The following is a 26,823-nucleotide window of genomic DNA, read 5'->3' on the forward strand; positions in this document are numbered from 1 at the left end:
ATACATGATCAATACTGTTTTCTATCCTAAAAATGTACTAAATTTTCCATATTCACAGAAACAGCAGAATTATTTAGCAAATGTGAGGCCCCAGCGCCAAAAAAAAAACAGAGAAACAACCCTAACCCCTGGGCCATAAAACAGATAAATTTACCTTTAAAAGATATGATTTTATCATTATAAAGGTCTTTTGTATAGAAGACAATAACTGTGCTTTGACGTTAAGCAAAATACAGATTTTAGCAGTCAGGTCTATAAAACTTTTAGTGAATTCATATATCAGACTGGTAACTTCATAATATATTTGCCAAATTATGTTAGATATATGGTAAGAGATGATAATATTGAGATAAGAGTTCTAAACCGACCATTTCAGCCAGAAATTGATAATATTTATAGATAAATAGGCATACAGTAAGATGCGGACTGGAGATAGAGGCAGAACTATTTAATGTAATCTTCAGTGTTGGAATGATTAAAATCTAATTTTCCATTTATAGCATTCTGAAATGCTTTCAATTTGTTATCAGAATAGATTCATACAGTTTCTAGCCTTTCATGTCAGAAAACATGCACATAGGGTAAGCTGACAATAATTAAAATCTTGTTTTCAAATTCTTTAAAATTTAAACAGAGGTGGAGGTATACAATATACTGGAAAAGAATAGTTAGTGTATACGCAGTGATTTCTTTTATGCTATGATTCCGATAAATAAGTACTGTTGTGAGAAAAAGTGTTTTTCAAGATTTCTCTATTTGAATAAATGTTAGTATAGGTTGCATTTTGAAAATACAGCTGTTTCACAAACCAAGCCTCTTTTGAGGAGATATACAATATTCATAGATATTTTGTTTTGTTTACGCACTGGTTCCCAGATATAATCTCTATGGAGAAGTAACTTGTGAATGTTACCAGTATAAATACACGTTTTGACCTTTGATAAAAACAGTTGTGCATATGATCTTTCCATTCCAGGATATATATTTTTTTACGAAACTTCATAGTATAAGTGGCACAGTTTTACTCGTAAAAGGAGTTCCTATGGGAAACTGCATTGTCTATACTCACAGAAGTGCAACATATAGTTCTATCGTTTCGTATCCTTTTTATCATACTAAGTTTGTCGTTTCATGTATGATCAATACCAAATCAGTCAATTTTTAACAACATGTGGCTTGAAAAAAGCGTTGTGACCCATACTTTAAATAACATCAAAATTATACAAGAACAAAGCCCATCAAGGATGCAAGGCTTATGGTTTGAACGCCAGAAGCCCTTTTTGCCAACAAAAGAATTTATTGAAAAATTCTATTGATTTTAATTAAGACCAATCATCTATCTTACAAAACAAATGTATTACCTGCAAAGTGTATGATAATAATATGAGCAGTAAAACGGAGACAGAATATACCAACAATAATGATTAGGTGTTAAATATTAAAAGTGTATTAGTGTTTATAGAGATAAATGCAAACACAACAAGAAAAAAAAAAACATTTTATAAAGGATAATGTTTAGATAAATTTTGCATCCTTAGGATTCATTGAACTTATATAACCTTAGACGTATGGGTTATGATCAAGCTGAAGTGATGCTCCTAGTATTTGATGTTGATAACCCTGAAACATTACGTGATATACAGGACAGATGGATTGATGAATGTTTTATATATGCAAGAACTGCCAAAATTCTTCTAGTGGGAGTACAATCAGGTTTGTAAATATTCACAGATTTTCCATTAAAATGCAACTATATTAATGAATCATTTTAGCAAAATTCATGTTCAAGAAATTAACACTATAAATTGAACAGTAAATATCGTATTCGAATATGTAAAGAAATGGCAGGTAATACTGAAGGGATAACCACCAACCTCGCCAAAAACGAAAACAACTAATACACAAACAACAGTCCCCAATGCAAAAGACAACAAAAAAAATCAAAGACTTCTTAACCCAAACCCAACCAATAACTGGGATGCTCCGGAACGAAAAGCAGATCCTGCTCTTTTTGTTTCACCAATTGCACTACACATGCTAGTACAAATTCACAAATGAGGGGAAGGGAATGGAATTGTGGCTACGACAAATGTGACATATCATCGTCATTAGTCATGTTAGTAAAACATTTATTCCATAACGATCAACTATCTCTTGTTGGCGACCGTAAAATTCTCAAGTGGATGACTTCAACTTCACCACTTGATACTTGTAACACTCTGTTGAATTTCTTCTTTGTAAGCATCTACTCTCTTTTTATTTATATCATGAGAGGAAATCGAAACAAGCGTATCGACGAAGATGTATATAAACAAAAATGTATACGCCATACGTAGGCGTAGTTGTAATGTTGTTAAATAGAAATGGATTTTTCATAATTGGGAAAATAAAAATCGTCTCTTTCTTCGTAAAATTCTGTTCCTAACCGGTCGGTAGCTTCAATGTTATTATCTAGATGTAAGCCAAAATATGAGACAGATTCAACTGTAAATGTTGTTTCCTTAATTTCAAGATCGATTGGATAGTTGCGTTTAACATAATCACCATCTTTAAATTATTTAGTGAAAGGACATCGATAATAAAGAGGAACTTAAACTTTATTGCTTGATTTTTTTTACATTGTTTTAACCAATCTTTTGTATGAGATATATCTCATATGAATAAATGTTCATGTCGCCAAGAGAAAAATCAGTTTGTTCCCATGGAAATGCCGATTGTGGATTGAAACAAATTTCCTGTAAACGTAACAAATATGTTGTCAATCTAAAATTTATCAATGCTATTTCAGGTTTAACAAAGTTGATACGCCCTTTAAGATGTGTTCTTCGTTATAGCGTGATTACTTTATTATAATAGTCATGTAACGTTAACCTTGACAATTTTGTGTGATGAAACTGTAAAAAACATAACGATTGCATGATAAACGTTTCCAGAAATCAAAGGATTAAATAATATTCATTTTTGAATTACTATTTTACCATTAATTCCATTCAAAATATTAGTCTATATATTTAACGTTAATTAGAAGATATAACTAGGTGTTTTATATATATGTAATGTGACTTGTTTTGAATATAACAAGACACTTAAGTTTACATATAACCTTACAATGTCATTTTAATTTACAACCCATAATCGTTTGAACACAAAGATTTGATTTTGAAAAAAATATCTCGAGAAATGAACATAGAACCATTGTTACATCCTTGAACGACCATTCGCCTCGCATGTAAAAATAAACAGATCCAATCCCAAAATGAGGAAGTTTCACTGATGTATTGTTACCTTTGGTTGTCACGAACGCTTTCTAATTATAACATATCTACTACGTTAACAGTATTTGATGCCGTCAGGGACTTTACTGTAATTTCAAATTATATTTATAGAGTATATGCCTATGACAGTGAATTAAAAAATCACAGACTGTCTTTAGATATGTACAAAAGATACAAGGATAATTACATCATAATATGTAAAGGCCGACAAGTTTAACAAAACATGTCATAGTACATGTAGTAGTAGTGCACTTTATATTGTTTTAGATACAATCGAGACGACTGCAGCCATTCAGAGAACGATAGAGTACATTCGTTCTCATCACCAACTGGAATACCGGGAAGTCTCTCTAAAAACAAGAAAAGGTGCTACAGAGTGCTTAATGGCAATAGTAAGTAGGATTGTATTAGTTTTTTGTTGCGTGAATGTGGTAGAGGGGGGTTTCTATATCTGCCTTTGCAGTAAGATATTTAAATTTTAATTTTGTATCCAGACTTCTAGATCATATGCATATTCTTGAGGCAATGATATACACATGCATTATAAAATTGTCTTAAACTGTTTGGTTATCATTATCAAACCTTAATTCACTATTTATAGAGGTCCACGACACAATCGTCAATAACAAAAACTTTGCTTAGGACAGATCAATTGCAATGATGATATGCATATTTAACCACTGGCTATTCTAATCGTATAAATTACTTCCAAAGATGATACAAAAATTCTTAATTTAATGTTAAATATTCAATAAGGTTTTAAATGTTTTTAATATGCACAATATTTTCCATCCAAATATATTTGCAGAATACCATACATGGCTACTTCAAAGAAAAAACTACACCTGTCGTTTGTTTCATCAATCTGTACAAAACTAGTGCATCCAAGATTTTCTAACCTCCCAATTGTTTTTTTTTTTTTTATAATGTGTTAATTGGCAAAACTACATATAAAAATAATCATAATATATGGTATATTTATGGTAGTAAGTCCAAAGTACATCAGCAAAATTGAGACAAATAAATATAGTTGATGCCTTCCAATTATTATTGTTTATCGTCCTCGTTCAAATAAAGTCATAGTTATATTATTACTGGAAAAAATCGCATTGTAAAGCAATATATAACTTAAAGATTTTTTTAGAAGAAGGCCTGTAATATCGAAATATCCAGCCCAACAACAGACAGATACCATTTAGGTAACTGGTGTAAGCAGTACAGGATTATGCCATAAAACGAGTAATTCGTAAGCCACTTGACACTTTACTTTAACGGATCAAAGCCGTTCGATCATGAATTCAGAGACAATGACAACTATGTTGTTGATCCAGCAGATAGACCCTCTAAGTACTGTTTTTATGCGTCATTATTTTATGTTTTAACGCCACTTTTAAGCACCGCATTTGGGCTATTTCGTGGCGGCCAGTTTTTATTGGTGGAGGAAGCCGGAGTGCCCGGAGAAAACCATCGACCTTCGATAGGAAAACTGACAATTCTAGACAATTAAGATTGGAGTCGAGTGCACCCGCACGAGCGGGGTTCGAACTCACAACCTCGGTGTTGACTTGCTAGTGATTACAGTAGTAACTACTTAAACCACTCGACCACCGAGGCCCCTACACAATTGCTTGATAACACGTGTAGTGCTTTATATCATTTGTTATCATTTGTATCATTTGCTAATTGAAAAATGTTTTTGTAAAAATGTATATATCTGGGGTTTTTTTTTTGCAAGTTTGACAGATAATCATGATTATTGGTCGCAAAGTAAAGAAGTTGGAATCAAAATTTATATAATTTATAATGATAAAGAACATTCATATAGCATGATCATCTCTATCTTGGTTTATTGCATAAAATATATAAGCACAACCGACACACATATGCAACCTGTTAATTAAAACCACACTTGTAATTGCCATTTCATTTTTAATTTGTAGGCGGAGTTAGCCTGTAGAGAAAATAGTAACTCAAAGAGAAGAAGCGTTGGTAAGTGATTCAGACTAATGAGCTGCTAAAACTGTGTTCTGCAGTTGTTGTTGTCCTATTAAACATTAATCATAAACACGATATAATACTAACATGTATATATATACATGTTTATTGTTTTCTGTTTGGTATTAAATTTATAAATTTTTAAAGATCTATTTTGTAACATCTTGTGATCCGTTTATTGGGCAATCGCCAATGGCAGTCGGCAGGGTTTAAGAACATCTGTTGTTCGACCTGTTAGTCAAATGCGTTTTGTTAAAATATACTTTTTCACTTTTTTGGTCTTTTGGAAAATGTTGTTTGTGCTGTATTTAGACCCCTTTAACAAGAAATTTGTTTTGCATGCACACGTATAGAAATTGCGGTTTTTATCCAACGCAATCATAGGTTGGAACGTTGTTTTCAATTTAGACTTGTATATATATATATATATATATATAGTTACAACTCTAGATTCTACTGACGAGGAAAGTAACACTACACCACCGAATGCTGAATTATAGTTCAGTCTAGGTGGCCGAGTGGTCTAGAGCGATGGACACAGTGCCGGTGGTGTTGTCTCGATATCCCAATAGCATGAGTTCGAATCCCGGCAAGGGAAGACCAATAATTACAAATTTGCAGGTTTAACATTGTTGTGCTGATATTTTGAGTAGTCATGAATATAAAATGTGTTTTCAGTCGTGTATCACCTCACTGGTAATCCAATGGATGGATCTGTGGTAGAGTAGTCACTTGTTCAGACGTACTCATTATATATATATAGTAATGTTAAAAATATTTACACTGACGTAGGCTATTTGTTAAGCCGAAATATTTGTCAACACGATTTTATAACATCATCTTCGAATATAACCATCTTATATAAGTACCGTTGTGCACATGTTTAGACTTATATGAACATCCGTTGTTCGACCTGTTAGTCAAATGCGTTTTGTTAAAATATATTTGTCACTTTTTTGGTCTTTTGGAAAATGTTGTTTGTGCTGTATTTATACACCTTTACCAAGAAATTTGTTTTGCATGCACACGTATAAAAATTGCGGTTTTTATCCAACGCAATCATAGGTTTGAACGTTGTTTTCAATTTAAACTTGTTTATATTTTTTCGTTTGGGCTTGTATTATATTTGGCTTCGGGTTTATATGATCCGTTCATCCTATTTCGACTCTTCAAAATTCAAGAATCTATCCTAAATTGAAGTAAATTATATGGCCTTCCAAATACCGTTTCTATTCCTAACATCACTGAAGAGACATTAATTGTTTTCTGTTTGATATTAAATTAATATTTATGATCCATGTTGTTACATCTGGTGATCATTTTATTTGACAATTTAGACTTGTATATATATATATATATATATATATATATACAAGTCTTAATTGAAAATAACGTTCAATCCTATGATTTTGTTGGATAAAAACCACAAGTTTTATACGTGTGCATGTAAAACAAATTTCGAGGTAGAGGGGTCTAAATACAGCACAAACAACATTTTCAAAAAGACCAAAAGAGTGAAAAAGTATATTTTAACAAAACGCATTTGACTAACAGGTCGAACAACTGGTGTTCTTAAACCCTGCTGACTGCAATTGGCGATTGCCAAATAAACGGATCACAAGATGTAACAAAATGGATCTTTAATAATATGAATTTAATACCAAACAGAACACAATAAACTTGCAGTAAAGATGGTATACCGCAAACAAATATAAATAATCCTCATAAAATGGCCTTCATAAAAATTCTTTAAAGCATATCTAATATTATACATGAATTAGAATACGAATACATTTTTCATGAAAAAACTGTAGTTTTTATTTTGTGCTAGATTATAATCTCATCGTTGTTAGTCGAATACAGAAAATATCCGTACCTTTAATTGACCTCGATCAACATTAATAGTATATAATTATATAGAACTAGTTAGTACTTGTTAGTACTTGTTAGTTAGCTTAATTCTATACTATTACATGTATGTATCTATTATTGCAATAGAATTGTGCAATACATAAAAACTATATTTTACAGTAAGAGGGAAAAAAGGGAACAATACGTTGAATAAATAAATAAACAACAAAAACAAAAACAAAAAAGAGAAAAAAATAAAACACAGACATCTGGATTTGTGGCAACGATTTATACATTTACAGCTAACATATGTCTTAAAAAGAGTATGTGATACACTTCATAAAATAAGATGGTTTCCTTTGCATAAAATTATACAATCACAATTAATTATTTAACATATATAGTTGGTTATAAGCACCAACCAGAACAAAACAATAACACAAGAAAACATGCAACATTATAATATGTATAACATATATGGTAATGCACATTAGTCCACACGATAAAAACAGCAATATAACATAAGCGATCCTTTTTGAGTCCTATAAAATTTCCTTGATCTTAACATAGTTTTGTTAAAAAAAATATTATCATGTTTTTTCTTGTTTTTCCTTAATTTCGAAACAACATCATATCCATGTTTACCGGAATTATAACTAGTGTTTCGTTATATGAAGGCATGTCCACAATATCTGCCCAATATCTGCTCAATATCTTGCAAAAAGTACAGTTATCACTTTACTTTATCTTAGTGTTAAATGCAAAATTAGACATTATATGAACGTTTTTCAATCACAAATTTTGTTGAATCGCAATGACCTTTTGTTTTCACAGCTACGTTGGGTACCAATCTTTCTAATAAAACATATAACAATCCTTCGAATCTTTGTGTAATGAAAAAAATACTATATTGATTGGAATAATTGGGCAATTATACAAAGATCATCTTTAGAGATATTATTATTATTGAGATATTTGCATACGCCTTCATTGCTGAAATTATCCTTTTATAAGTAAGATAGTTTGACTTAATTTTATAAATATTTTGGCATCGTTAAAAAGTCATGTGTTTTACCTCATCATCTATATGATGATGCATCAAAAAGATCCCTTTATCTGCTTATGTTTGTCTCTTTGACGCTTTCCCCGTTTCCGTTCTTTATTATATTAGTCTTTATAGAAAACAGATGATTTTCTTATTCTAATATTTTCATTATTCCAGAAAGAGTTTTATTTTGTAATTCGGTTCAAGCATTAAAAATCTCTTTATCTTGAGGTGTTATTACATTTATTGGTTGGGCCTTGATATACTAGGCTTACAATATTTTCAGTATTTTCAAGATTTCACTTTGTCAATACATTTGTTTAACAGAACCACCTCTTTTGGAGAGACATTTACTACTCATAGATACTTTGCTTTGATCATATACTGGTTCCCAGATATAATCCCCATGCTTCATATCATAGATACACAACTGTGGAATTTTACCAGTATAAAAACAGGTGGATAGCAATCAAAATTAAATCTCATGAATATTCAAATTAGATGATACAGAATTTTAGTAATGTAAAAACATTTGTCCAAAAGAATATATAAAATAATTTGTAAAGCCATCCAACCCATTGCTGTTCCCATTTTTATTTTTTTTCAAAGTTGCTTTCAGTTAATAATAAGTTAGCACCTCCTCGAATGATGATGTTTTGAAAGTTTTTTTAGTTGCAAATGTTCAATTGGATATAATTATGTCCTCGCGTTCCGGTAATTTGTATAAGACACAGTTAATGTAAGATATAAAGACATACAGGTATACATAAATTTTTAAAATATATATGTCACGTCAAAATCGGAAAAAAAAGATATGAATCAATTCCTCAGAAGATCAACATTTCAACTAAAATTAAAACATCATTTAAATAAAGGCAACAGTAGTATACCGCTGTTCAATAGCCATAAATCGATTAAGCGAAAACGAATCCGGGTTACAAACTAAAACCGAGGTAACACATCAACTATAAGAGGAAACCAACGGAATCACAGAAACACTGAACTGCTACAAAAACAAACGTAAAAATACATAGAACCGGATTATTTTATAACAACTGCCAGATTCCTGACTTAGTACAGGACATTTTAAGAAAAAATGGTAGGTTGAAACTGGTTTTATGTCAAGCCAAACCTCCCGCTTATATGCTTAAAAACAGATTTAAACATACATTGTCCAGGTTCCTTACAGGAATCAACACATGCAGATAAGGACCAATTATAGTTTGAAGTCATTGATTTGAATTGAAAAATTATATTTTTTCTTCAGGTGATGGATTTTCAACAATAATGAAGAAAGGGACACGGATGCTCTATAAACTTCTACCAGAAAAGCAAGAAAAACAAGTAATATGTGGATTATTTTTGTTAGGTCGAAATCAACTTTATCTACTTACTCTGTATATACTTGTATCCTACAATCATTGACCTTTCTACTATACAAATACAGGTTGACAGACAAAATGGAGCGGTAAACGTAATACTAGATGTGTATAGTCTCGTGGTATTCTGCTTCTGTTGCGAGCGTACTGTTATGTTCAAATTGCTGTTAACATTACAATTCAATTTAAGGTCCTCAATTCGGCACAAGTTTAAGTCATCCAAGTCATGAGCCTCTGGCCTTTGTTAGTCTTGCATGTTTTTTTAATTTAAGTTCATTTATATGTTTTGGAGTTAGGGGTGACGTTCATTTTCATTAAACACATTTTGTGTAAGGGCCAGCTGAAGCCCGCCTCCGGGTGTGGGATTTTCTCGCTGTGTTGAAGACCCATTGTTGGCCTTCGGCTGATTTCTGCTCTTTGGTCGGGTTGTTGTCTCTTTGACACATTCCCCATTTCCATTCTCAATTTATGGTAATTTCATTCAAAAACGAATTCAACGATATGGACTGAGAAACAACATTTCATTTAATTTCAATGTTAAACTGAAGGATAAAAGTAATATTCGAACAGTGTATGAAACTATAAAATATATTTGTACTCGCTACGAATCAAGATAGAAGACCGGCGAATCTCGCTTTCATCTCTGTGTCTAAAGCTTGACAAATGAAATTCATATTTACGTACACTGTACAAGTACGGGTGATGCATGCATAGCAGGGTACGCTAACCCAATCAGGGGACCCGTTCTTGTTCTCTTAGGATTCAAGCGATTACCTCGGTAAGTGTTCGTTACCTTAATTATCTCTTTTTAATCGATTTACGAGATTTTGACATCGGTAAACTACTGTCGCCTTAATTCATTTTCTTGCCATAAGTCGTTAACGTCACTTCATTCATTTTTATCCTGATATGTAAAACCTGAATATTCTCTTTTAATAGAACACAGAACAGGATAAGGATAGAAGAATCTACCAAATTCAGGAGCTTGCAAGCCTAAAAGAGCAGTCAGAATTACATGCTATATTTAAGAAACATGGTAATGCTTTTATGTGAATGTTTCAAGTTACATGTAATATGTGTAATTGTCCATCTGTCTACCAAAGATTGTGAAAAAAGAATATTTGAGATATATATTAACGAAATATTTGAACATGAAGCTAAATTAAAGAATTATAACTAACTATCATTCGAGTGCATCTGAATTCATTACTGCTTTATAATGGAGTTCCATTCACTCAATATTTAGTTTGTTTTTTTTGTTTTTGTTTTTGTTTTCTGTATCTTCTTATGTCTATAAAACAAAAAGCGTAACTGACTAAGATTTACTTTTTTTTTAGAAAAACAGATATTTCGTCACTTCATAGTAGAAAAGGTATTGCCATTACAAATTTTGGACTTAAAATCATTTGGCACTGCTCTTGGATACGATCCAACGGCACTAAAACTACCAAAAGAGTGTTTAGAGATTATAAAAAACCCGTACTGGCAAATGTTAAAATTTTGGACCGAACAGACGGAAAATTTACAATGCGTGTGCCTGCCACTCATGTACTGTTCACTGATGAATATCAAACAAAAAGTCATTGCAAATGATTTGATTAAATCAGTTATGGCGCATTACACAGATAAGGACATAATAACAAGTAAGTTAAATCGTATAATTCAGTTTGTCTCAAAAATTCAAAACCTAATCATTGATTGGTGGTTATAAAATTGGTATACGATTTATTTTCTGCAATTTAAATATACATTCAGTCAAAAGTCATCTCAAAACTATAATTTAAAGCATAAATTATGGAGATCTATTGGATACAATCAAAATGTGTATCGATATTATAAATGAGAAATTGAATGATCGTTCGGCTAAACAGAAAACTAAATATTTTTAAAGATCAAACAGCCTTACAATTACTCAACTTTTCACGGAATCTTAAACATTTTACTCAGCTATTATGTTTTTGAAAATTTACATCTTTTGATGGTTTCCTAGTTTTATATATAATTATAGGTTTCATAACGAGTTAGGATTGGATATCGCATGGTATCAAGTACAGTTATTTAATTTCAATATAATGATATACGAGCCTTGGACGTCTTTATCAGTACTATTTGAATTAAATAACGAGAATTGATATTGATATTCAATTCTCACGAATTATTGAAAAAACATAGTTCATTTAAGGTAAACATTCTCCTTGTGTTAAATTGATAAAAATGTTGATTTAGTCTTTAGTACATACAAATATGACGTCATATGTCCTGTCCTGGTGTCAAACATTAAAATCAGACATTTTAAAACGTTTATCAAAGTTGATATATACTTTTTGTGTCTTATATAGTAAACAAAGTTCTTTCCGTATAACTTATATGAAGAGAAATTTTAATTCATTCCATGGTTTAAATAATTTTTGTTATTGATAAGAAACAATATCCTATGCAGAAATAAGTTGTCGGTTTCGTCTTAAAAAATTGTTAATTTTCATACAATTAAAAGAGAATGTTGAATTTACGTCGAAAATAAACATAAGGCCTTCGGAAGGCTACAACAAATAACCACCAAGCTCCTAATCGCTATCAAGCCTTTAAAAGATGTGAACACATTTGACAAATAAAATCAAAGATCATTCATTAAACCAAAAAAAGTCAAAAGAAATGAATAACAATACGAGTCAATATTTAGAAATTTAAGATTTCCTTATCCCTGCTCGAACTGTTTTTCAGTAAAGAATATATTAGAATCACTCAGATGCATGATTTCACTACAAACACGCGCATACTGAACCAACGTCCTGAATAAAAAACACTCTGTAAGAAATAAAAGGATGGGGTATTTCAAGTAATTACTTGAATGACTAAAAAGGAAATGGAGAAATAGAACGCATTTTCTCTCAAATTTACAAACGTTGGTAATATGTCTATGGATTTACATTTTGTTTTATTCATTCATATCGTACCAAATCTAACTTTCTGATGCAATTAAAACTCATTGATTGTCCAGCTTATGTTATTGATATGTGTCACTTCACTTTTTTTTCATCCATCCATTAACTTTCAGTAGAAATGCATTAAGCAAGTGAATTAAAAAAATCAGAATAAATATTTTCAAATTTGTTTGAACAATAATGTTAACATTTAAAAAACAAAAATAGTTTTGTTCACGTTTTTCCAAGTAATTAATCATTAATGTCACCCTCCACAATGCTCAGCTAACAACCGAGTTTATAGCAATGTCTACCTTGTAGCCATTTAGCTTCTCAAGTACATTCAAGTACGTATACATTATTAGCTCAAAATGTTCTGGTTTTGGTGCTCCATAATTATTTCAAATCTAGAAAAGTGCATTGAAAGAACCAAACTGATAATAAAGGTATTATTTTCATTCACTTTCAATGATTTGATACCTTTGATGGAGGACTACTATTTCTTGATTCTAGCATTATCTCAGTAGTCAGTGTTTAGGCACTTACATGCATGATTTATATCATACTGTTCTTGAAGTTGTCCGTTGATGAATAAAGAAATTATGAAGTAATAAAAATTTTGACTCTCTCAGGTATTGATTTCTTTTAAGTCCCTGTTGATCCTATTTCTATTTTTGTATTCAAATACTGATACATTGTTTTGCTTTTTTTTATAAAAAGGGGGGGGGGGTGGCTTTAAAAACGCTTCCGATGAAAGTATGCCAAAAAAAACGCTTTAAATAAACCATTTTGAAAAAAAATAACTTTCGTTAACTTAACCAAAACCAATGCATTTTTTAATGAATAAAATCAATATATTTTGTGCATTCAAATCAAGTGCTATGAGGTTAATTTACTTTAATTATGAATACAAGGCTTATTTCGAAAGAGAATTTGACTACGAAGTTGTCAACATGTGTACAAGATGCAGAACCAGAAAAAGCAATTTCTAATTATCTTTAAATAGTTCAGAAATAGATTAAACACGATTGTGTTGGTTGTTAAATAAGACAATTGTTTTGTATATGGCTCTAAATATTATGATCTAATTTTATATTTTAACTATAATCAGACAGTTAATACATCCCTTGATTTATATTGTGAAAGCAAGAAAATAAGGAACATACGCATGATTTTTCCCCATAAGCAACATAAATTGAAAAAACACCAAACGGAAGACTTGGATTTTAAAGAGAGTCGGAATACTAAATTATAAAACTTTCTTTTTAGAGATAGACAAAAAATTTCATCAAGGAATTGAAACAGACGAGATGTTGAAATTGAAAGCTAAACTCAAACTATTCATGTTTTCGCAAGAAGCAGGTATAATTATATTTTCAGTGTTGTTCTGATAAAGATGATTATTATTTCTGCAAATGTGTACAGGAATGGATTGGGAATGTGTTTTAATCAATATTTTATCGAAATCTTAGTTTGAATATCTTCATCTTAAGGTGATATGCAGGTCTCAGTAAAATTACAGACATGGCAAGTGGAATTCTTAAAAAAGTTTTGCTTAAAAAAACTTTGTATTGGTTTATTAAGTGCCTGCTATAGGCATCTAAGTGCAAATATTGTTCAATTTAAAATTGCTCTTCAAAATTTTGATTTTAAGTTTAAAGTTATTATATATATCCCTCATGCAAAGCTCTGATTTCCATTTCCAGAATTGGTTTATCTTTATGTCCTTTATGATTTTTCAAAGAGACATTAATTTTCGAAATGCGCTTCAGTTGCAATAACATAGCTATTGCTTATGTTATTACAACCACTTTGTCTACTCCATTACTGGTAGACTCTTAGTTCCCGAGGTTATTACAAGATCAGTAACTGGTACTCGTATACAAATTTTGATATTGTTTGATTGAAATTTGCTGTTATAACATTACAAAATCGTTAAAAATTAAGGACTGTATCTCCCTCATGCAATGCTCTGGTTCCTTGTCCGAATTTGGCTATACTTGTGGTCCTTTGATGGGTTTTATCAGGTCTACAACGGTTGAATAAAGCTTTGGATTTTTATATATTGATGGCCTCGAGCATTCCTGATGTTTGATTGATTGTAAAAAAGCGCATCTTGTGCAGTACAGTTTGTACCGTTAATGATATAAATATCACTGCCTTGATACCTCTGTCAGTGGAATGTTAATCCCTGAATGTATCACTAGCCCATTGTACTTAGGTACTGGCATGAAGATACAAATATTGTTAACTTGAAAATGATGTTGAAAAATTCTGAAATCATTTTTAAATTAAGAAGTATAATTTTCTACTTTAAAACTCTTATTCCATGTACAGATTTTGCTAAAATTAAGGTCCTTTTTGCTTTAACCAGTCTTCGTTTGTATTATGGTATAGATTCTCAAATATTTTGGCCTCTCGCATCACTGAAGAGACATTGATTGTCAAAATGCGCATTTTATTCATAAAAAAAATTGGTACTATTTATTTATTGCACAAAGACTTTGGCTCTCTTAAATTAACAAATGTCCCATACTTCCCTATTACATTATGCCATGTTTCAAATAAATAGTCTTCAAGAGATGATTTTGTCCTGACGTCTGGTTTAGCTAACTAAGATGCAAGGTCGAAATTTTTTTCACGTTCTTTTGTTGAAGCAAAATTGAAAGTCAAATGTATACATTTTCTTAACTTCATGATACCCGAAATTTTACACAAGCAATTAGCTACCCCTTATGTTAATTCATTACAGTGCAAGTTAGTATTTATAATATAGATAATCTAGTATATTGCATATGAAAGAGACGAGGTAAAATTGCAATAACATCAATATTTCCATTCATAGCATTAAAATACCTCATCTTAGTATTTTGTTCATCTAATTTATGCTTTTTGTATTAAAAGATCAAACACCACCAGTTATCTGGAAAATAGGGAAAAGTGCAGGAGCTCTTTACAAAGACATATTACAAGCCGGGACGGAGTCTAGACATTGCATACGTTTAATGATTGTTGGCCCCTTTGGTGTAGGCAAGACTTGTTTAATGCGACGACTGTTGAAGAAGGACATTAGGGACGTTAAAAGCACTAACGGTATTAATATCATGGTTCTCAAATGCAAAGTTAGGCTGAGCGATGGCACATGGATATTTTCTGATGGTAAATATATATATATATATATATAAGTTCAAATTCACTAAAAGTCCTTTGATAGCTACCTTTATTTCCAACCGGTTTCACAACTGTGTGATGATCATGGAAGATAATGTAAATGAAGTCAATAGACAAGTTACGTCACGATAGTCCCTAACAATACATAGAAAGGGGGCATGACCCTTATATATATATATTTCTTTTGTCTTTTTTCTATTAAAGCTTGGTTTGTGTTTGTCTATGCACATGTTATCTTTATTTACTCGTTTTTCTTCCGTAAATTAGTCGTCACATTGGAATAAAGGATAAATATTAGTATTTGGTAATGCATTTGCTGCACATAAATTAAGGTGTTCACTGTTAATCATCTTAGTTTCTGGATGTTCGATATGTTGAACAGTAAATCTTTTGCGTAATGTCTATCCTGTTTAACTGATATAATCTGTATTGCCTCCGTAACATTTAATTTCATAAATTAAAGTTTCCGATAAGCATGTAAACGAATGCTTGATATCAAATGACTCTATATATATTATACATATATATGTAAAACGTCTAGATATTAGTCAACGATCTTTCTTACGATGGCGCTGTGTCGTTATGAGAAACAATACTGTACACAATAAATTAAACATATATTCGGCGAAAAAAAAGTGTACAAAACTACACTAATAATACAAAAGAAAGCAGTAAATACAAGCATCAACACATATTTCGGATAACATATAATATTCATCGGTATGATTAGAATGATGTACAATTAATAAAATCAATCTATTCTGGTTTTAATGAAACCAATCTTTGACGTTTTATAAATGAGAAACCGAACCACGCTTGTATAATTCTAATATGTCACAGTTGACGCAGCTTAAGTATTTACAACACAACAGAAAATGCATAAATATGCATATAAAAAGAATAGTTATGTGCAATATGAACTGATGTCTTTCTATATTTCACAGTTTACAAAGGTTAAGTTATAACAGTGACTCTGCGTGAATATACAGTCCTTTTTGTACCTTGCCGACACGGTTTATTATTTTTGCCATTGTGGCACTCCAATAGACAACAACCAAATGAAAACATATTTAAAATTTCTTACACGGCTGATGTATACTAAGAATTGATCTTGCGATTACCAATATTCAGAGGCAGATATATCTATATCGATCTACATACTGTTCATCAAACTGTTTCCGATTTAAATAGATTTTCACAAATTAAATTTCGAATAAATATCATTAAAACCTCATTTTCTTTTTTTATTTTTTGAAGAATTAGTTGATCATACGAAACAAAATCTACAATGGCGCTTATATAAAAACCTTTATCAACGGAAGCAACAGATACCAAGACAATCAGACAGTCCCACAATATCCTATAATCAAACGAATGTTCCAGTCAAAGAACAACCATTGGATAGAAATGATACCTGTTTGTCGACAACAAAGACACACAGGAATTGTTATAGTTTATATAGAAAAGAACATAAAGCTGTGAAAGAAAATCCAAACAATAATGAGAGTTCAAAATCAAACAGTGAAAGAAATACTCGAATTGCATTTCAAAAGTCAGAAGAAAGCCTGCTAAAAGACTTTGATGGATTAAAACTTTCTACTGAATCGATGGATGACTTCGCAGAGGTAGTCATGCTTGATTTTGCTGGTCAGTACGAATTTTATGCCACTCATCAAACATTTCTGAACAAGCACGCCATATATCTACTTGTTTTAGATATAAGTAAAGATTTAAAGGGTATAGCGGAAGATCTGGATAATGCGTTACCAGATCTAGCGGAGATCCCTTTAAAAGACATCGGGGGTAAGTGGATTCATAATGAAAGCATTGTCTATACTTAGAAAAAATTAACACATGCCATTTTCAACACGTCTTTCCATTTCTTATTGAAGTCTGTGTGTGAACTAGTGATGTGTTTAGTTTTTAATATATGTTGTTATGTTGCTTAGATGTATGACACACATCTTTATGTCATAAAACAAATCTCTAGCATTTGAATGTAGATTAAATTCATTATGATAAAACTTTAATTTTTTTACAGAGTATGTCAACTTTTGGATGGACGCTATTCATTGCTACAGCGAAAATGAAGTATGTGAAGACAAATCTAAACAGGATCATCCATCAGCAGATGAAGACAAATCTAAACAGAATCTTCCATCAGTTATTGTAGTAGGAACATGTAGTGACAAACTAGAGGAAGTAATTATATTTATTTGATTCATAAGATCTTCAAATTTCTCCTTTTCCTGACTTATTGATTATTTTTATTCAATCAACGTGTGGTTCGTTTGATCTCAGTTCCTCATTGGTCAAAATTTGATTATGACGTCAATTTTTCTTGCTTTTCTCTGAATTTCCTATTGTGACGTCATGGAAAAAGGCGACCATGCCTGATTACGTCACATAGAAAGAACATATTTTTTTGCAGATCATTCGAAAAGTAAGGATTGAATTTGACTAATTATCGTTGAAAAACCGGTCCCACCACCAAATCTTGTGCAATACGATATTTATCCACTCTCGGCAGTTAAATTTTAAACATTTAAAACGCTCGGCGAGCCTCGCGTTTTAAATTTGAAAATTTAACTGTGTCGAGTGGATAAATATCTTATCACACTCGATACAGTGGTAGAATCTATATTTATAGCAAACACATGATATTCTTTATCGAACATTGTCTTCTCCTTTAAAAAAGGGATTCAGTCGTTTAATACAACACTCCTTATGTGTATTTTTACTGCAGGTGTTAGTCATAGAACCTCAATTAATGTATTTTGTATCATTACCTTATACCGAAAATGGGGGCACTTTTCCCGACACAGCATGCAAACAACGTCTTGCTCGATTTACAGTATACTGGATAATTAATACATTGTTTATCGATTGTCTTTTTCAAATCTTTAAATTAAAATGTGTGTTATAAAAGGACATTAACTAACATTGAGACTCGGCTTGTCAATGAAAAATTCTTAGATTTTCAGAAATATAATTTTACCTTTATTTTCATTATTATAATTGTGCTGTTGCACGTCTGTATATCTGTTCCGTGTCTAACTCTGTATCAGGGAAAATCAATACAGGCAGAAATAAATCCCTTATTTCACTATATATGTAAAAAAAATACATTACAAATGTATGGGCGGTTGGCATGGCGATAGTCTTGGTGTCTTTTATGGACATTATTAACAATAAAAAAAATCTAATGAGAAGGTGTGTAAATATTTGTTAGGATCATCATTATGTTTAACACTGGTCGGCATGGTCCAGGCAAACATTGAATCAATCAAATGAGATATTCTTTGACATTGCTCATTTAGTGCTTTCTGAAGTCGATGAAAAGTTTGAGGGCTGGATGATGCGGGTCTGATTTTTATCGGGTGATCGGCACCCTAATAAAAAAAAAACAGTGACGCGTTTCGCGTAAAAGTCTACAGCAACAAGTACGAACCGTGGTCTTACCCTGTCGGATTAAAATACTATAAGACCAATTGCTCTAAATAAACGAGGTTGATGAAGTTATTGCGATACCGCAAAGCATTTAAGTTGCATCAGATGTAACCCAGATTTATGATTTGGTCTAGAAATATTTTTTTTGAATTATTTATTGCTGATTTTTGTTCAGTTCACCGTGATGAATACGAATAAGAACTTTACATAAGATAAGGGACGACAGGAAAAACGCGAGACGTAATCTTGCAAACAAATTTCATCTTAGCAAACCCTGAATGTAAGTTCGTTAAAAATAAATAACTCAAAAGGACATAGACAAAACGATAAATAGATAGATGCATATATATATATAGATACATAGATTATTAGTTACATAGTGTGCTAGTAACCTAATACGATATAAATGGGGTCAGTAAATTCCATATGAAATTTACTGACCCCATATACATCGTATTAAGTCACTAGCACACTATGTAACGAAATTATCTTACCGACTACCGTAACATGTGGCATTTAGACTAGTGGCCTATCAAAGTGATCAAGTCTTGAATACCGTTAGTATAAAGAACATACTTCTATTGGTCTATACAAAAACAAATGCCAACATTAACAACTTGTTAGCTTTAAATGTGTTTTATGAATTAATTTCAATCGTTCATCATCAATTTCTTCATCAGTTGAAACCTTTCAGATTTTTCCTCAACACCGTGTTGTTTTTATAAAGGAACGTAACACCTCTACTAACCGTGTATTGAAATAAGCCCCGCCTACTAACCAAATATGGAACCCTACTAACCCAATATGGAATATACACGGTCTCCGCGCGGTTGTTTATAACCAATCATATTCCTTGAAATGTATAGGAGGTAAGATAAATTTAGATACATAGACAGATTGATAGATGTATACATGAGTACATATATAAAGTTGCCACTTTTGGAGCAGGATCTGCTTACCCTTCCAGAGCACATGAGATCACCCCCAGTTTTTAGTGGGGTTCGTGTTGCTGTTGTACCCCTATTTGTGACATTTTTACCCATTGTGTTTGTTTTGTTCACACATCGTTGTCAATATAATTTTGATGCGACTGTCATACAAGTGAAAGGTTTAGCTTGCTTTAAAACCAGGTTTAGTCCAAAATTTTCTACATAAGAAAATGCCTGTACCAAGTCAGGAATATGACAGTTGTTATCCATTTGTTTGATGTGTTTGAGCTTTTGATTTTGCCATTTTATTAGGGACTTTCCTTTTTGAATTTTCCTCGGAGTTCAGTATTTTTGTGATTTTACTTTTTAGTTATATATAAATGGGTTGATACATAGATATTACTGTTTCTTGCTAATATGAAATATTGGGAAAGTTTCAGTTAAACCCATACTATGAATTACAGGAGTTTTCTGACATTTTCGCTTTTATTTCAGGGGAAAGAAAAATCCAGGCAAAAGGAAATTGAAAAACAACTAAATGAAATTCTAGGGGGTCACGTGAAAAGCAAACACATAAAAGATTTATTTTATTATCAAATTTGAGAAAATCAGAAAGACAGTTTGATTTACTTCGGGAAATGATATTCAAACATGCGTCTAAAGTACAAACATGTGGTCAGGAACTTCCTGTGCGTTGGATTAAGCTTGAACAAAGGCTAGATATTTTACGGACAAAGGACAACGTAACAGTGATTTCGTATTTTGATGTCATCGAACACGGCAAAGAAGTTGAACCGGAAATTCAGAACGCAAACGAAATTGATCTATTTCAAACCAAGTGTTCAAAATGCAAACGTTGTAAGCATGCAGGCAACGTCCCAGGACAGTAAATTTTACAAGAAAATGTTTACACCAAAGCAACAGCTAGACAAAAAACAGAAACGCAACCATCTCCGGAAAACATCTGATGGGGAACTTTCCGACGATGAGCGCAGCGATGTTTTCTTAAATTCTGTCGCTGAGTCAACAGATTATTATGTTCCTAGTCTCATCAAATCAAAACCAATTGGGAATATTGTAGAAAATTTTAATGTCGCCGATGATCATTGTAGGCGGAGTTCCTGGTTATGCATGGATTTTCATTTTCTCCCTCCAGCTTTTTTTAACCATTTGCTGGTTGGATACATGCGGCGTTACCCAATAAGCATTGAACCTTCGAACACAGTTAAGAAGTTAGCACTGTACCGTGGCATGGGTGTATTCAATCTTGATGAATCGGGATGCATAAAGCTAGCAATTTGCGTGTTTCGTAATGTTGTGCAATTTCAAGTCTGGTATTGGCAGGAGCCGTCTGTTAAACTGAACGAACGAGTTTGGCAAGAAGCAGAGTTATCAGTAAATGCAATAATTCGACGATACAAAATGAATGTTGTGTACATGTTAAAAGTAAAGTGTATGAGTGGGAGTTATAAAAACCCAGTCGGAATGGTAGATGTCGTACAACTTAAGAAATCAGAAATGTATTATTGCTATGAACATGCCGAATCACACCAGTCGACAGAAATGTTAGGTTGTTGGTTTTGCGTATGTATTTTTACATTTTTGTTGGAACTCAAAATCAAAATGTTGACCCTAAAAATCTTGAAAAGAATTTAAATGAGATAATCTGGGAGAAATTTGATGAGAAAATATGTGAAAAAAGTCCAATTGATTCAGTCGAAAAAGATTTTTACCAATAGCATTATTAGTGATGTATTTGTGACGTGATAAATGTATGTAAATTTTGTTTAAACTGTATTTTTGCATAATTTTGTAACACTTATAACAGGTTTTTTTTTAAATTAAAAGTTGTGCCAACCCTCGCCAACAAACGTTTTGCCAGAATGTCATTGTTCGAGGGGTCACCACAAATGAAATAAAAAAAGGATCGAAAAAGGAGACTTTTTTTAGAATAAAAAGACTTGAATGAATTCTATTCCTGTTTAAGGTTAATATATTTATGATATATGAAGAAGATGTGCAATTTGTATTATTATAATTTCACAAATACTATAATTGAAGTTTAAAAATACACATTTACAGGGCCGTTTATTGGGGTTACTGGCTCGTCTCCAAGTAACGAAAATACTGTATATACAGGAACAACTTTCATCGAAAAAAATGTTCTGAACCCCATATTTTTTTTTTGCGTTTGTAAGTTTAAACATTATAATGATGAGTTTGAGGTTATATTTAGAAATTCAGCAGTTTTAAATTCTATTGGAACAAACATTGATACGTTAATGTGTATGTATACCACTTTTTAGAATTCAATTTGTCAATATCGAACTGATAGTTACCAATATTACTATGCTAAAGATGTGTACACATGTACGAGAAATACTTTAATCAAAATCTCTTATATCTTTACATATTCGAATGGAAAGACAAAAGAGACCAATGAGTTGAAATTGAAAGGTAAGCTAATTGGGTTTAATAAATACTTTGAACACGAAGAGGTATCGAATATCACAAGAATCCAACAAAAAATTGATAAAAGATATTAATCAATTGAACAATATATGCGGAAATATGGTCACATAGAACACGGTTGCACCAAATGTGTCCATGGACTACGTAAATTCTGTCCGTTCATGGAATGTGACTAGACTGTGACAAGACTATCATAGTATCGTAGCAGTAATGGTACGTAAGGTAAAATAGCCATATCGCCGTTTTAGGTGCGTTTTTATTTACCTTAAAATTAGTGGAATTGGTTATTTAGACTATAATTTTAATTAAACCAATGAGTAGATAAGGTAGAGTTGCATTTACGTGCCACTGTTTTCGAAAAGTAAATATCATTGATTACAATGATATAAAAAAAATAGATTTTAACCATTTTAATTATTGTAACCTTAATGCAAATACAAATGTAATTCAAATGACTTTCAAACTTGTCGAAAAATACATTGATGAAATACTCATTGATTGCGCAAACTTGTACATCTTTAATAAAATATATGCATACCACATGTATTTTCTTATTTTAGTTGAAGAAACAACTGAACCGGAAGCTAAACTAAATTACCATTTCCAAAGGATAGTTAATGTAATTGAAATTGAAATGAGATAAGGTAGAGTTGCATTTACGTGCCACTGTTTTCGAAAAGTAAATATCATTGATTACAATGATATAAAAAAATAGATTTTAACCATTTTAATTATTGTAACCTTAATGCAAATACAAATGTAATTGAAATGACTTTCAAACTTGTCGAAAAATACATTGATGAAATACTCATTGATTGCGCAAACTTGTACATCTTTAATAAAATATATGCATACCACATGTATTTTCTTATTTTAGTTGAAGAAACAACTGAACTGGAAGCTAAACTAAATTACCATTTCCAAAGGATAGTTAATGAAATAGGAACTTTAAGGGAGATTTTGGATGACATGATAAGTAAATGTCTAATATCAACAGATAACAGAAGTTATATTGAACAATATCCTGACCAACAGCATCAAATAAAAAGGCTTACAGAAATCATTATACGTAGAGGACAGGATTTCTATTCTGCTTTTTTGGAGATACTGCGTAAACATGATTACCAACAATTGATTGAAAGTCTAGAACATGTTGATGTATCTCAAAAGAATAAACAAGGTAACTAGTTGCATATATAAAGAAACGAAATATATATTTTCTACCGTTATAATATATAAAAATGTTTACACCATAGTAAAACTAAGCAGCGTTCATTTATCCAGTTAAATGAAATGTAATTTTTTCTACAAAGTTTATTTCATAATATGTTGAAGGAATATTGATTTTTTAACTAATTTCGATTTTCATACTTCTAATTAATTTCTCAATTAACCATGAAATAAAATGGCAAGCAGAGGTACCGACTACCATACAGGAAAAACTTCGGTACTAGAATGTTTTATCAACTGTTATGTGTTACTGTTGAAATGTTGTTATAAAAATGAAATGTTCACAATAGAACAAATGAGATAAACACAGTTCGACAGCAAGTCAGATAATTAACAAGTGAAACAAACAATGCACTTAACATTGACAATGTTTGACTCGTTTAAAATCGTCCCATATGTATTGATGACGAAATATATGACACTAGTCTATAATCAAATAACCAGACAAACAAGTTTGCTGGTAACTTGTTATAACTAATACCTTGATTGTAAATTGTGTTTTATTTTATTAGATTTATAAATCTAAAATTAATTTTTTGTCATTTTTATTATTCAGATTCATCAACCTTCAAAGTCCCGGTGTTTCGCGTTCGATTGCAAAAGAACTACACTGATATCGTGTCCAGTATAACGCATCAGCACATAGTTGATCATCTGATCACAAATGAAGTATTGACTTTCGATGACAAACAAATTATAGATGCTTCACCAGCACAAAGTGACAAAATAGGAAACTTATGGAAAAACTAATGTTCACAGGCAAAAAAGGATATTATCAATTCCTAGACGCTTTAAGATTAGATGACTGCTATTTTGAACTTGCACCGCAAATTGAATACACTAAAGTCATGGAAAACGAAATTTCAATGTTATCGTGTTGTTCTAAACTACCAGTTCAAGCAAATATTACCAATGACAAATAGTGCTCCTACGCTTTGCTAGACGTTTTGAACTGGGTGTTATAACAGGGGTGACGAAAGGTGGAAGGCGATTCATTCAATGCTTATATCCACTTTTCAAAAAGTTTCTTTTCATAACGTTTATCAAGAAGTTAGAGACATAGTTAATGGGCAAATGAAATGAAATAAGCAATACCAAAGTCATTTCAGATTCTATTCTTCAAGTACTATACGTATAAAAAAATATTAATGTATGTCAAACATTTTGGCAAAGTTAAAGCCTTATATGGCTCCCTTTAAAAGAAAAGGATATCAAGAATTATTAAATAATTTATATTCTTGAGTTGTTTATTAGGAAGCATTGTAAACAAACGAACTTGAGTAATGGCTAGGAACTGCAATTAGTATTTCATCTTTCTACAATGCCCTTTTAAGTTTATAAAGACTAATATAGGTATCTCAATTCACCTTTAAAAACTGAACTGATTTTCTTAAAACTAATTATAGAAAAATTGACAGACCGCCTTTTAGTACAATTCAACAATTTTTGATAGAATAGGAGAAAGTTTCTTCTATGCGCCATGTAAATGAAAGCATGTTATTCTAGACCTATGGTACTAGTATGGGATTTTTTAATTCAGAAGACAGACTTTCTTATAATTCTGATCAAGTGGCTTTTGCAATGAGAATAAAACCTAATCGACGCTAAACTTGCTGGCCAGCGAATTTGTATGATGACACCATATAATTGCTTATTTAAAAACAACAGTTGATTAATACTAACTTTTAATTGATCTATTGATCGAAACAATATTATGTTTTCATTTATTTATCAATGTTGGTACTTGTCACTGATATTTAAAAAAACCAACAAATCATATTGGAATAAATTGGTCATGTGACTATCAGGAAAACGTGTTTACATATACATGCCATAGCCATAAGGTGTTTTTATTTTTTATTTTTATATAATATTTACGTTTTGTTATGGCTTTGTTCTATATCATAATCAAAATGTGTACTTAACTGCTTTTAGTAAGATAAGTTCATGTTATTTACAGTTGCTGCTGCTTAGTGATGTTCAATATATTTGGACAAGAATGTTATACATGTTATAGAAATAGTATTTAATTGTTTTATTCTACATCAAAATAAAGTTTTTCTATCTGATACTGTCATATCTTTTCTAACCCAAGGCCAAAAGGGGTAAAGTTGCTTGGTAAATCGAACTGAAGATAACAGAGTTCAGCTTATATCCTAAAATCAAACTTTATCTGTTTAAACTTGGGTGAGGATTTTCGTGATTTTTTTAAACTAAATTTCCATTCCATTATAGCAACACTCCAGTAGCGCCTGCATATGCAGAGTGGTTCTCCCAGTTGATACGGTGTTTTAGGGGTTGCGTTTACTATCATGATTTCCTTGCTAGAGGTATACTGCTCACAATGAAGATTTAAAAACGGAGTTCCCAGAGGTGAATTTTGGTTTTCATCCCTTCGAAAATTTTAAGGACGCCATCACGAGTTGGTTGACCATTATGGAATATCTAATTCACAGATGGCGAAGGATATGTTCCAATCATCGTAGCCTCGATCTGATCCCCCCTTTCAACGAATGTGACCTACCGAAGAAGATGCGTTGTCAGATTTGTTTCGATTTACGAGTTTAAATGTTCCTTTCGGTATCTTTCGCCTCTATTTTCCAGTATAAAGCCATACACATTGGTTGATTGAAACCAAAATGGACAACAGTCAAAAGAAGGATTTGTGTTCAATATTGCACTATGCCAAATATATTCACACAGAGAAATGTGTTTTAAACAGTTTTTATTCAAGCTTGGCAAAGGGTCCGTGTTGACGGTCGTACTTTGATCAATAATGGATTACTTTTACAAATTAAAACTTGGAAGGAGGGTTGTCTCATAGGCAATCATACCACATCTTCTTATACATATTTGCTGCACAATAATAGGGTTGTTGCATGAACATTTGCAAATATTATCTCTAGTAAAAAACATGTCTTGCAAGCTCGCGAATCTAATCAAACAAAATACTCGGGACAATATTCACCAATATTCATGCAATAACATTCTATATAACCCATCTAAGAAAAGACGTTCTCTCTTTGAATTTCACTGATATCATTTACACAATTTATCAAGAAATGGACACAGGGGCGCGTGTTGTATCCTTCTTCGATCAATATA

The 26,823-nt window shown here is 31.6% G+C and overlaps 2 protein-coding genes across 2 annotated transcripts in view; both read left to right on the forward strand.

Annotated features, from left to right (window-relative positions):
- The window catches only part of LOC127721991 (uncharacterized), a 36,203-nt gene extending 15,362 nt beyond the window's left edge, over positions 1-20,841 (forward strand). Inside the window, exons 3-13 of the mRNA XM_052228836.1 lie at positions 1,539-1,713; positions 3,543-3,667; positions 5,216-5,264; positions 9,434-9,510; positions 10,485-10,581; positions 10,883-11,188; positions 13,736-13,828; positions 15,371-15,625; positions 16,895-17,440; positions 17,679-17,839; positions 20,512-20,841. Of these exons, the coding sequence (XP_052084796.1) occupies positions 1,539-1,713; positions 3,543-3,667; positions 5,216-5,264; positions 9,434-9,510; positions 10,485-10,581; positions 10,883-11,188; positions 13,736-13,828; positions 15,371-15,625; positions 16,895-17,440; positions 17,679-17,839; positions 20,512-20,619 (1,992 nt within the window). The 3' untranslated portion in view covers positions 20,620-20,841. The remainder of the gene's footprint in view (positions 1-1,538; positions 1,714-3,542; positions 3,668-5,215; positions 5,265-9,433; positions 9,511-10,484; positions 10,582-10,882; positions 11,189-13,735; positions 13,829-15,370; positions 15,626-16,894; positions 17,441-17,678; positions 17,840-20,511) is intronic.
- A 10-nt stretch (positions 20,842-20,851) lies between these two features.
- Positions 20,852-25,787, forward strand: LOC127721998 (uncharacterized). Its single transcript, XM_052228852.1, has 4 exons — positions 20,852-21,600; positions 22,443-22,473; positions 23,366-23,668; positions 24,275-25,787. The coding sequence occupies exons 1-4, from the start codon at positions 20,881-20,883 to the stop codon at positions 24,466-24,468; spliced, it is 1,248 nt and encodes a 415-aa protein (XP_052084812.1). The 5' UTR covers positions 20,852-20,880; the 3' UTR covers positions 24,469-25,787.
- Positions 25,788-26,823: the final 1,036 nt, after the last annotated feature.

Source organism: Mytilus californianus, unplaced genomic scaffold (genome assembly GCF_021869535.1).
Source record: "Mytilus californianus isolate M0D057914Y unplaced genomic scaffold, xbMytCali1.0.p SCAF_12, whole genome shotgun sequence".
In the NCBI taxonomy this organism is placed as follows: domain Eukaryota; kingdom Metazoa; phylum Mollusca; class Bivalvia; order Mytilida; family Mytilidae; genus Mytilus; species Mytilus californianus.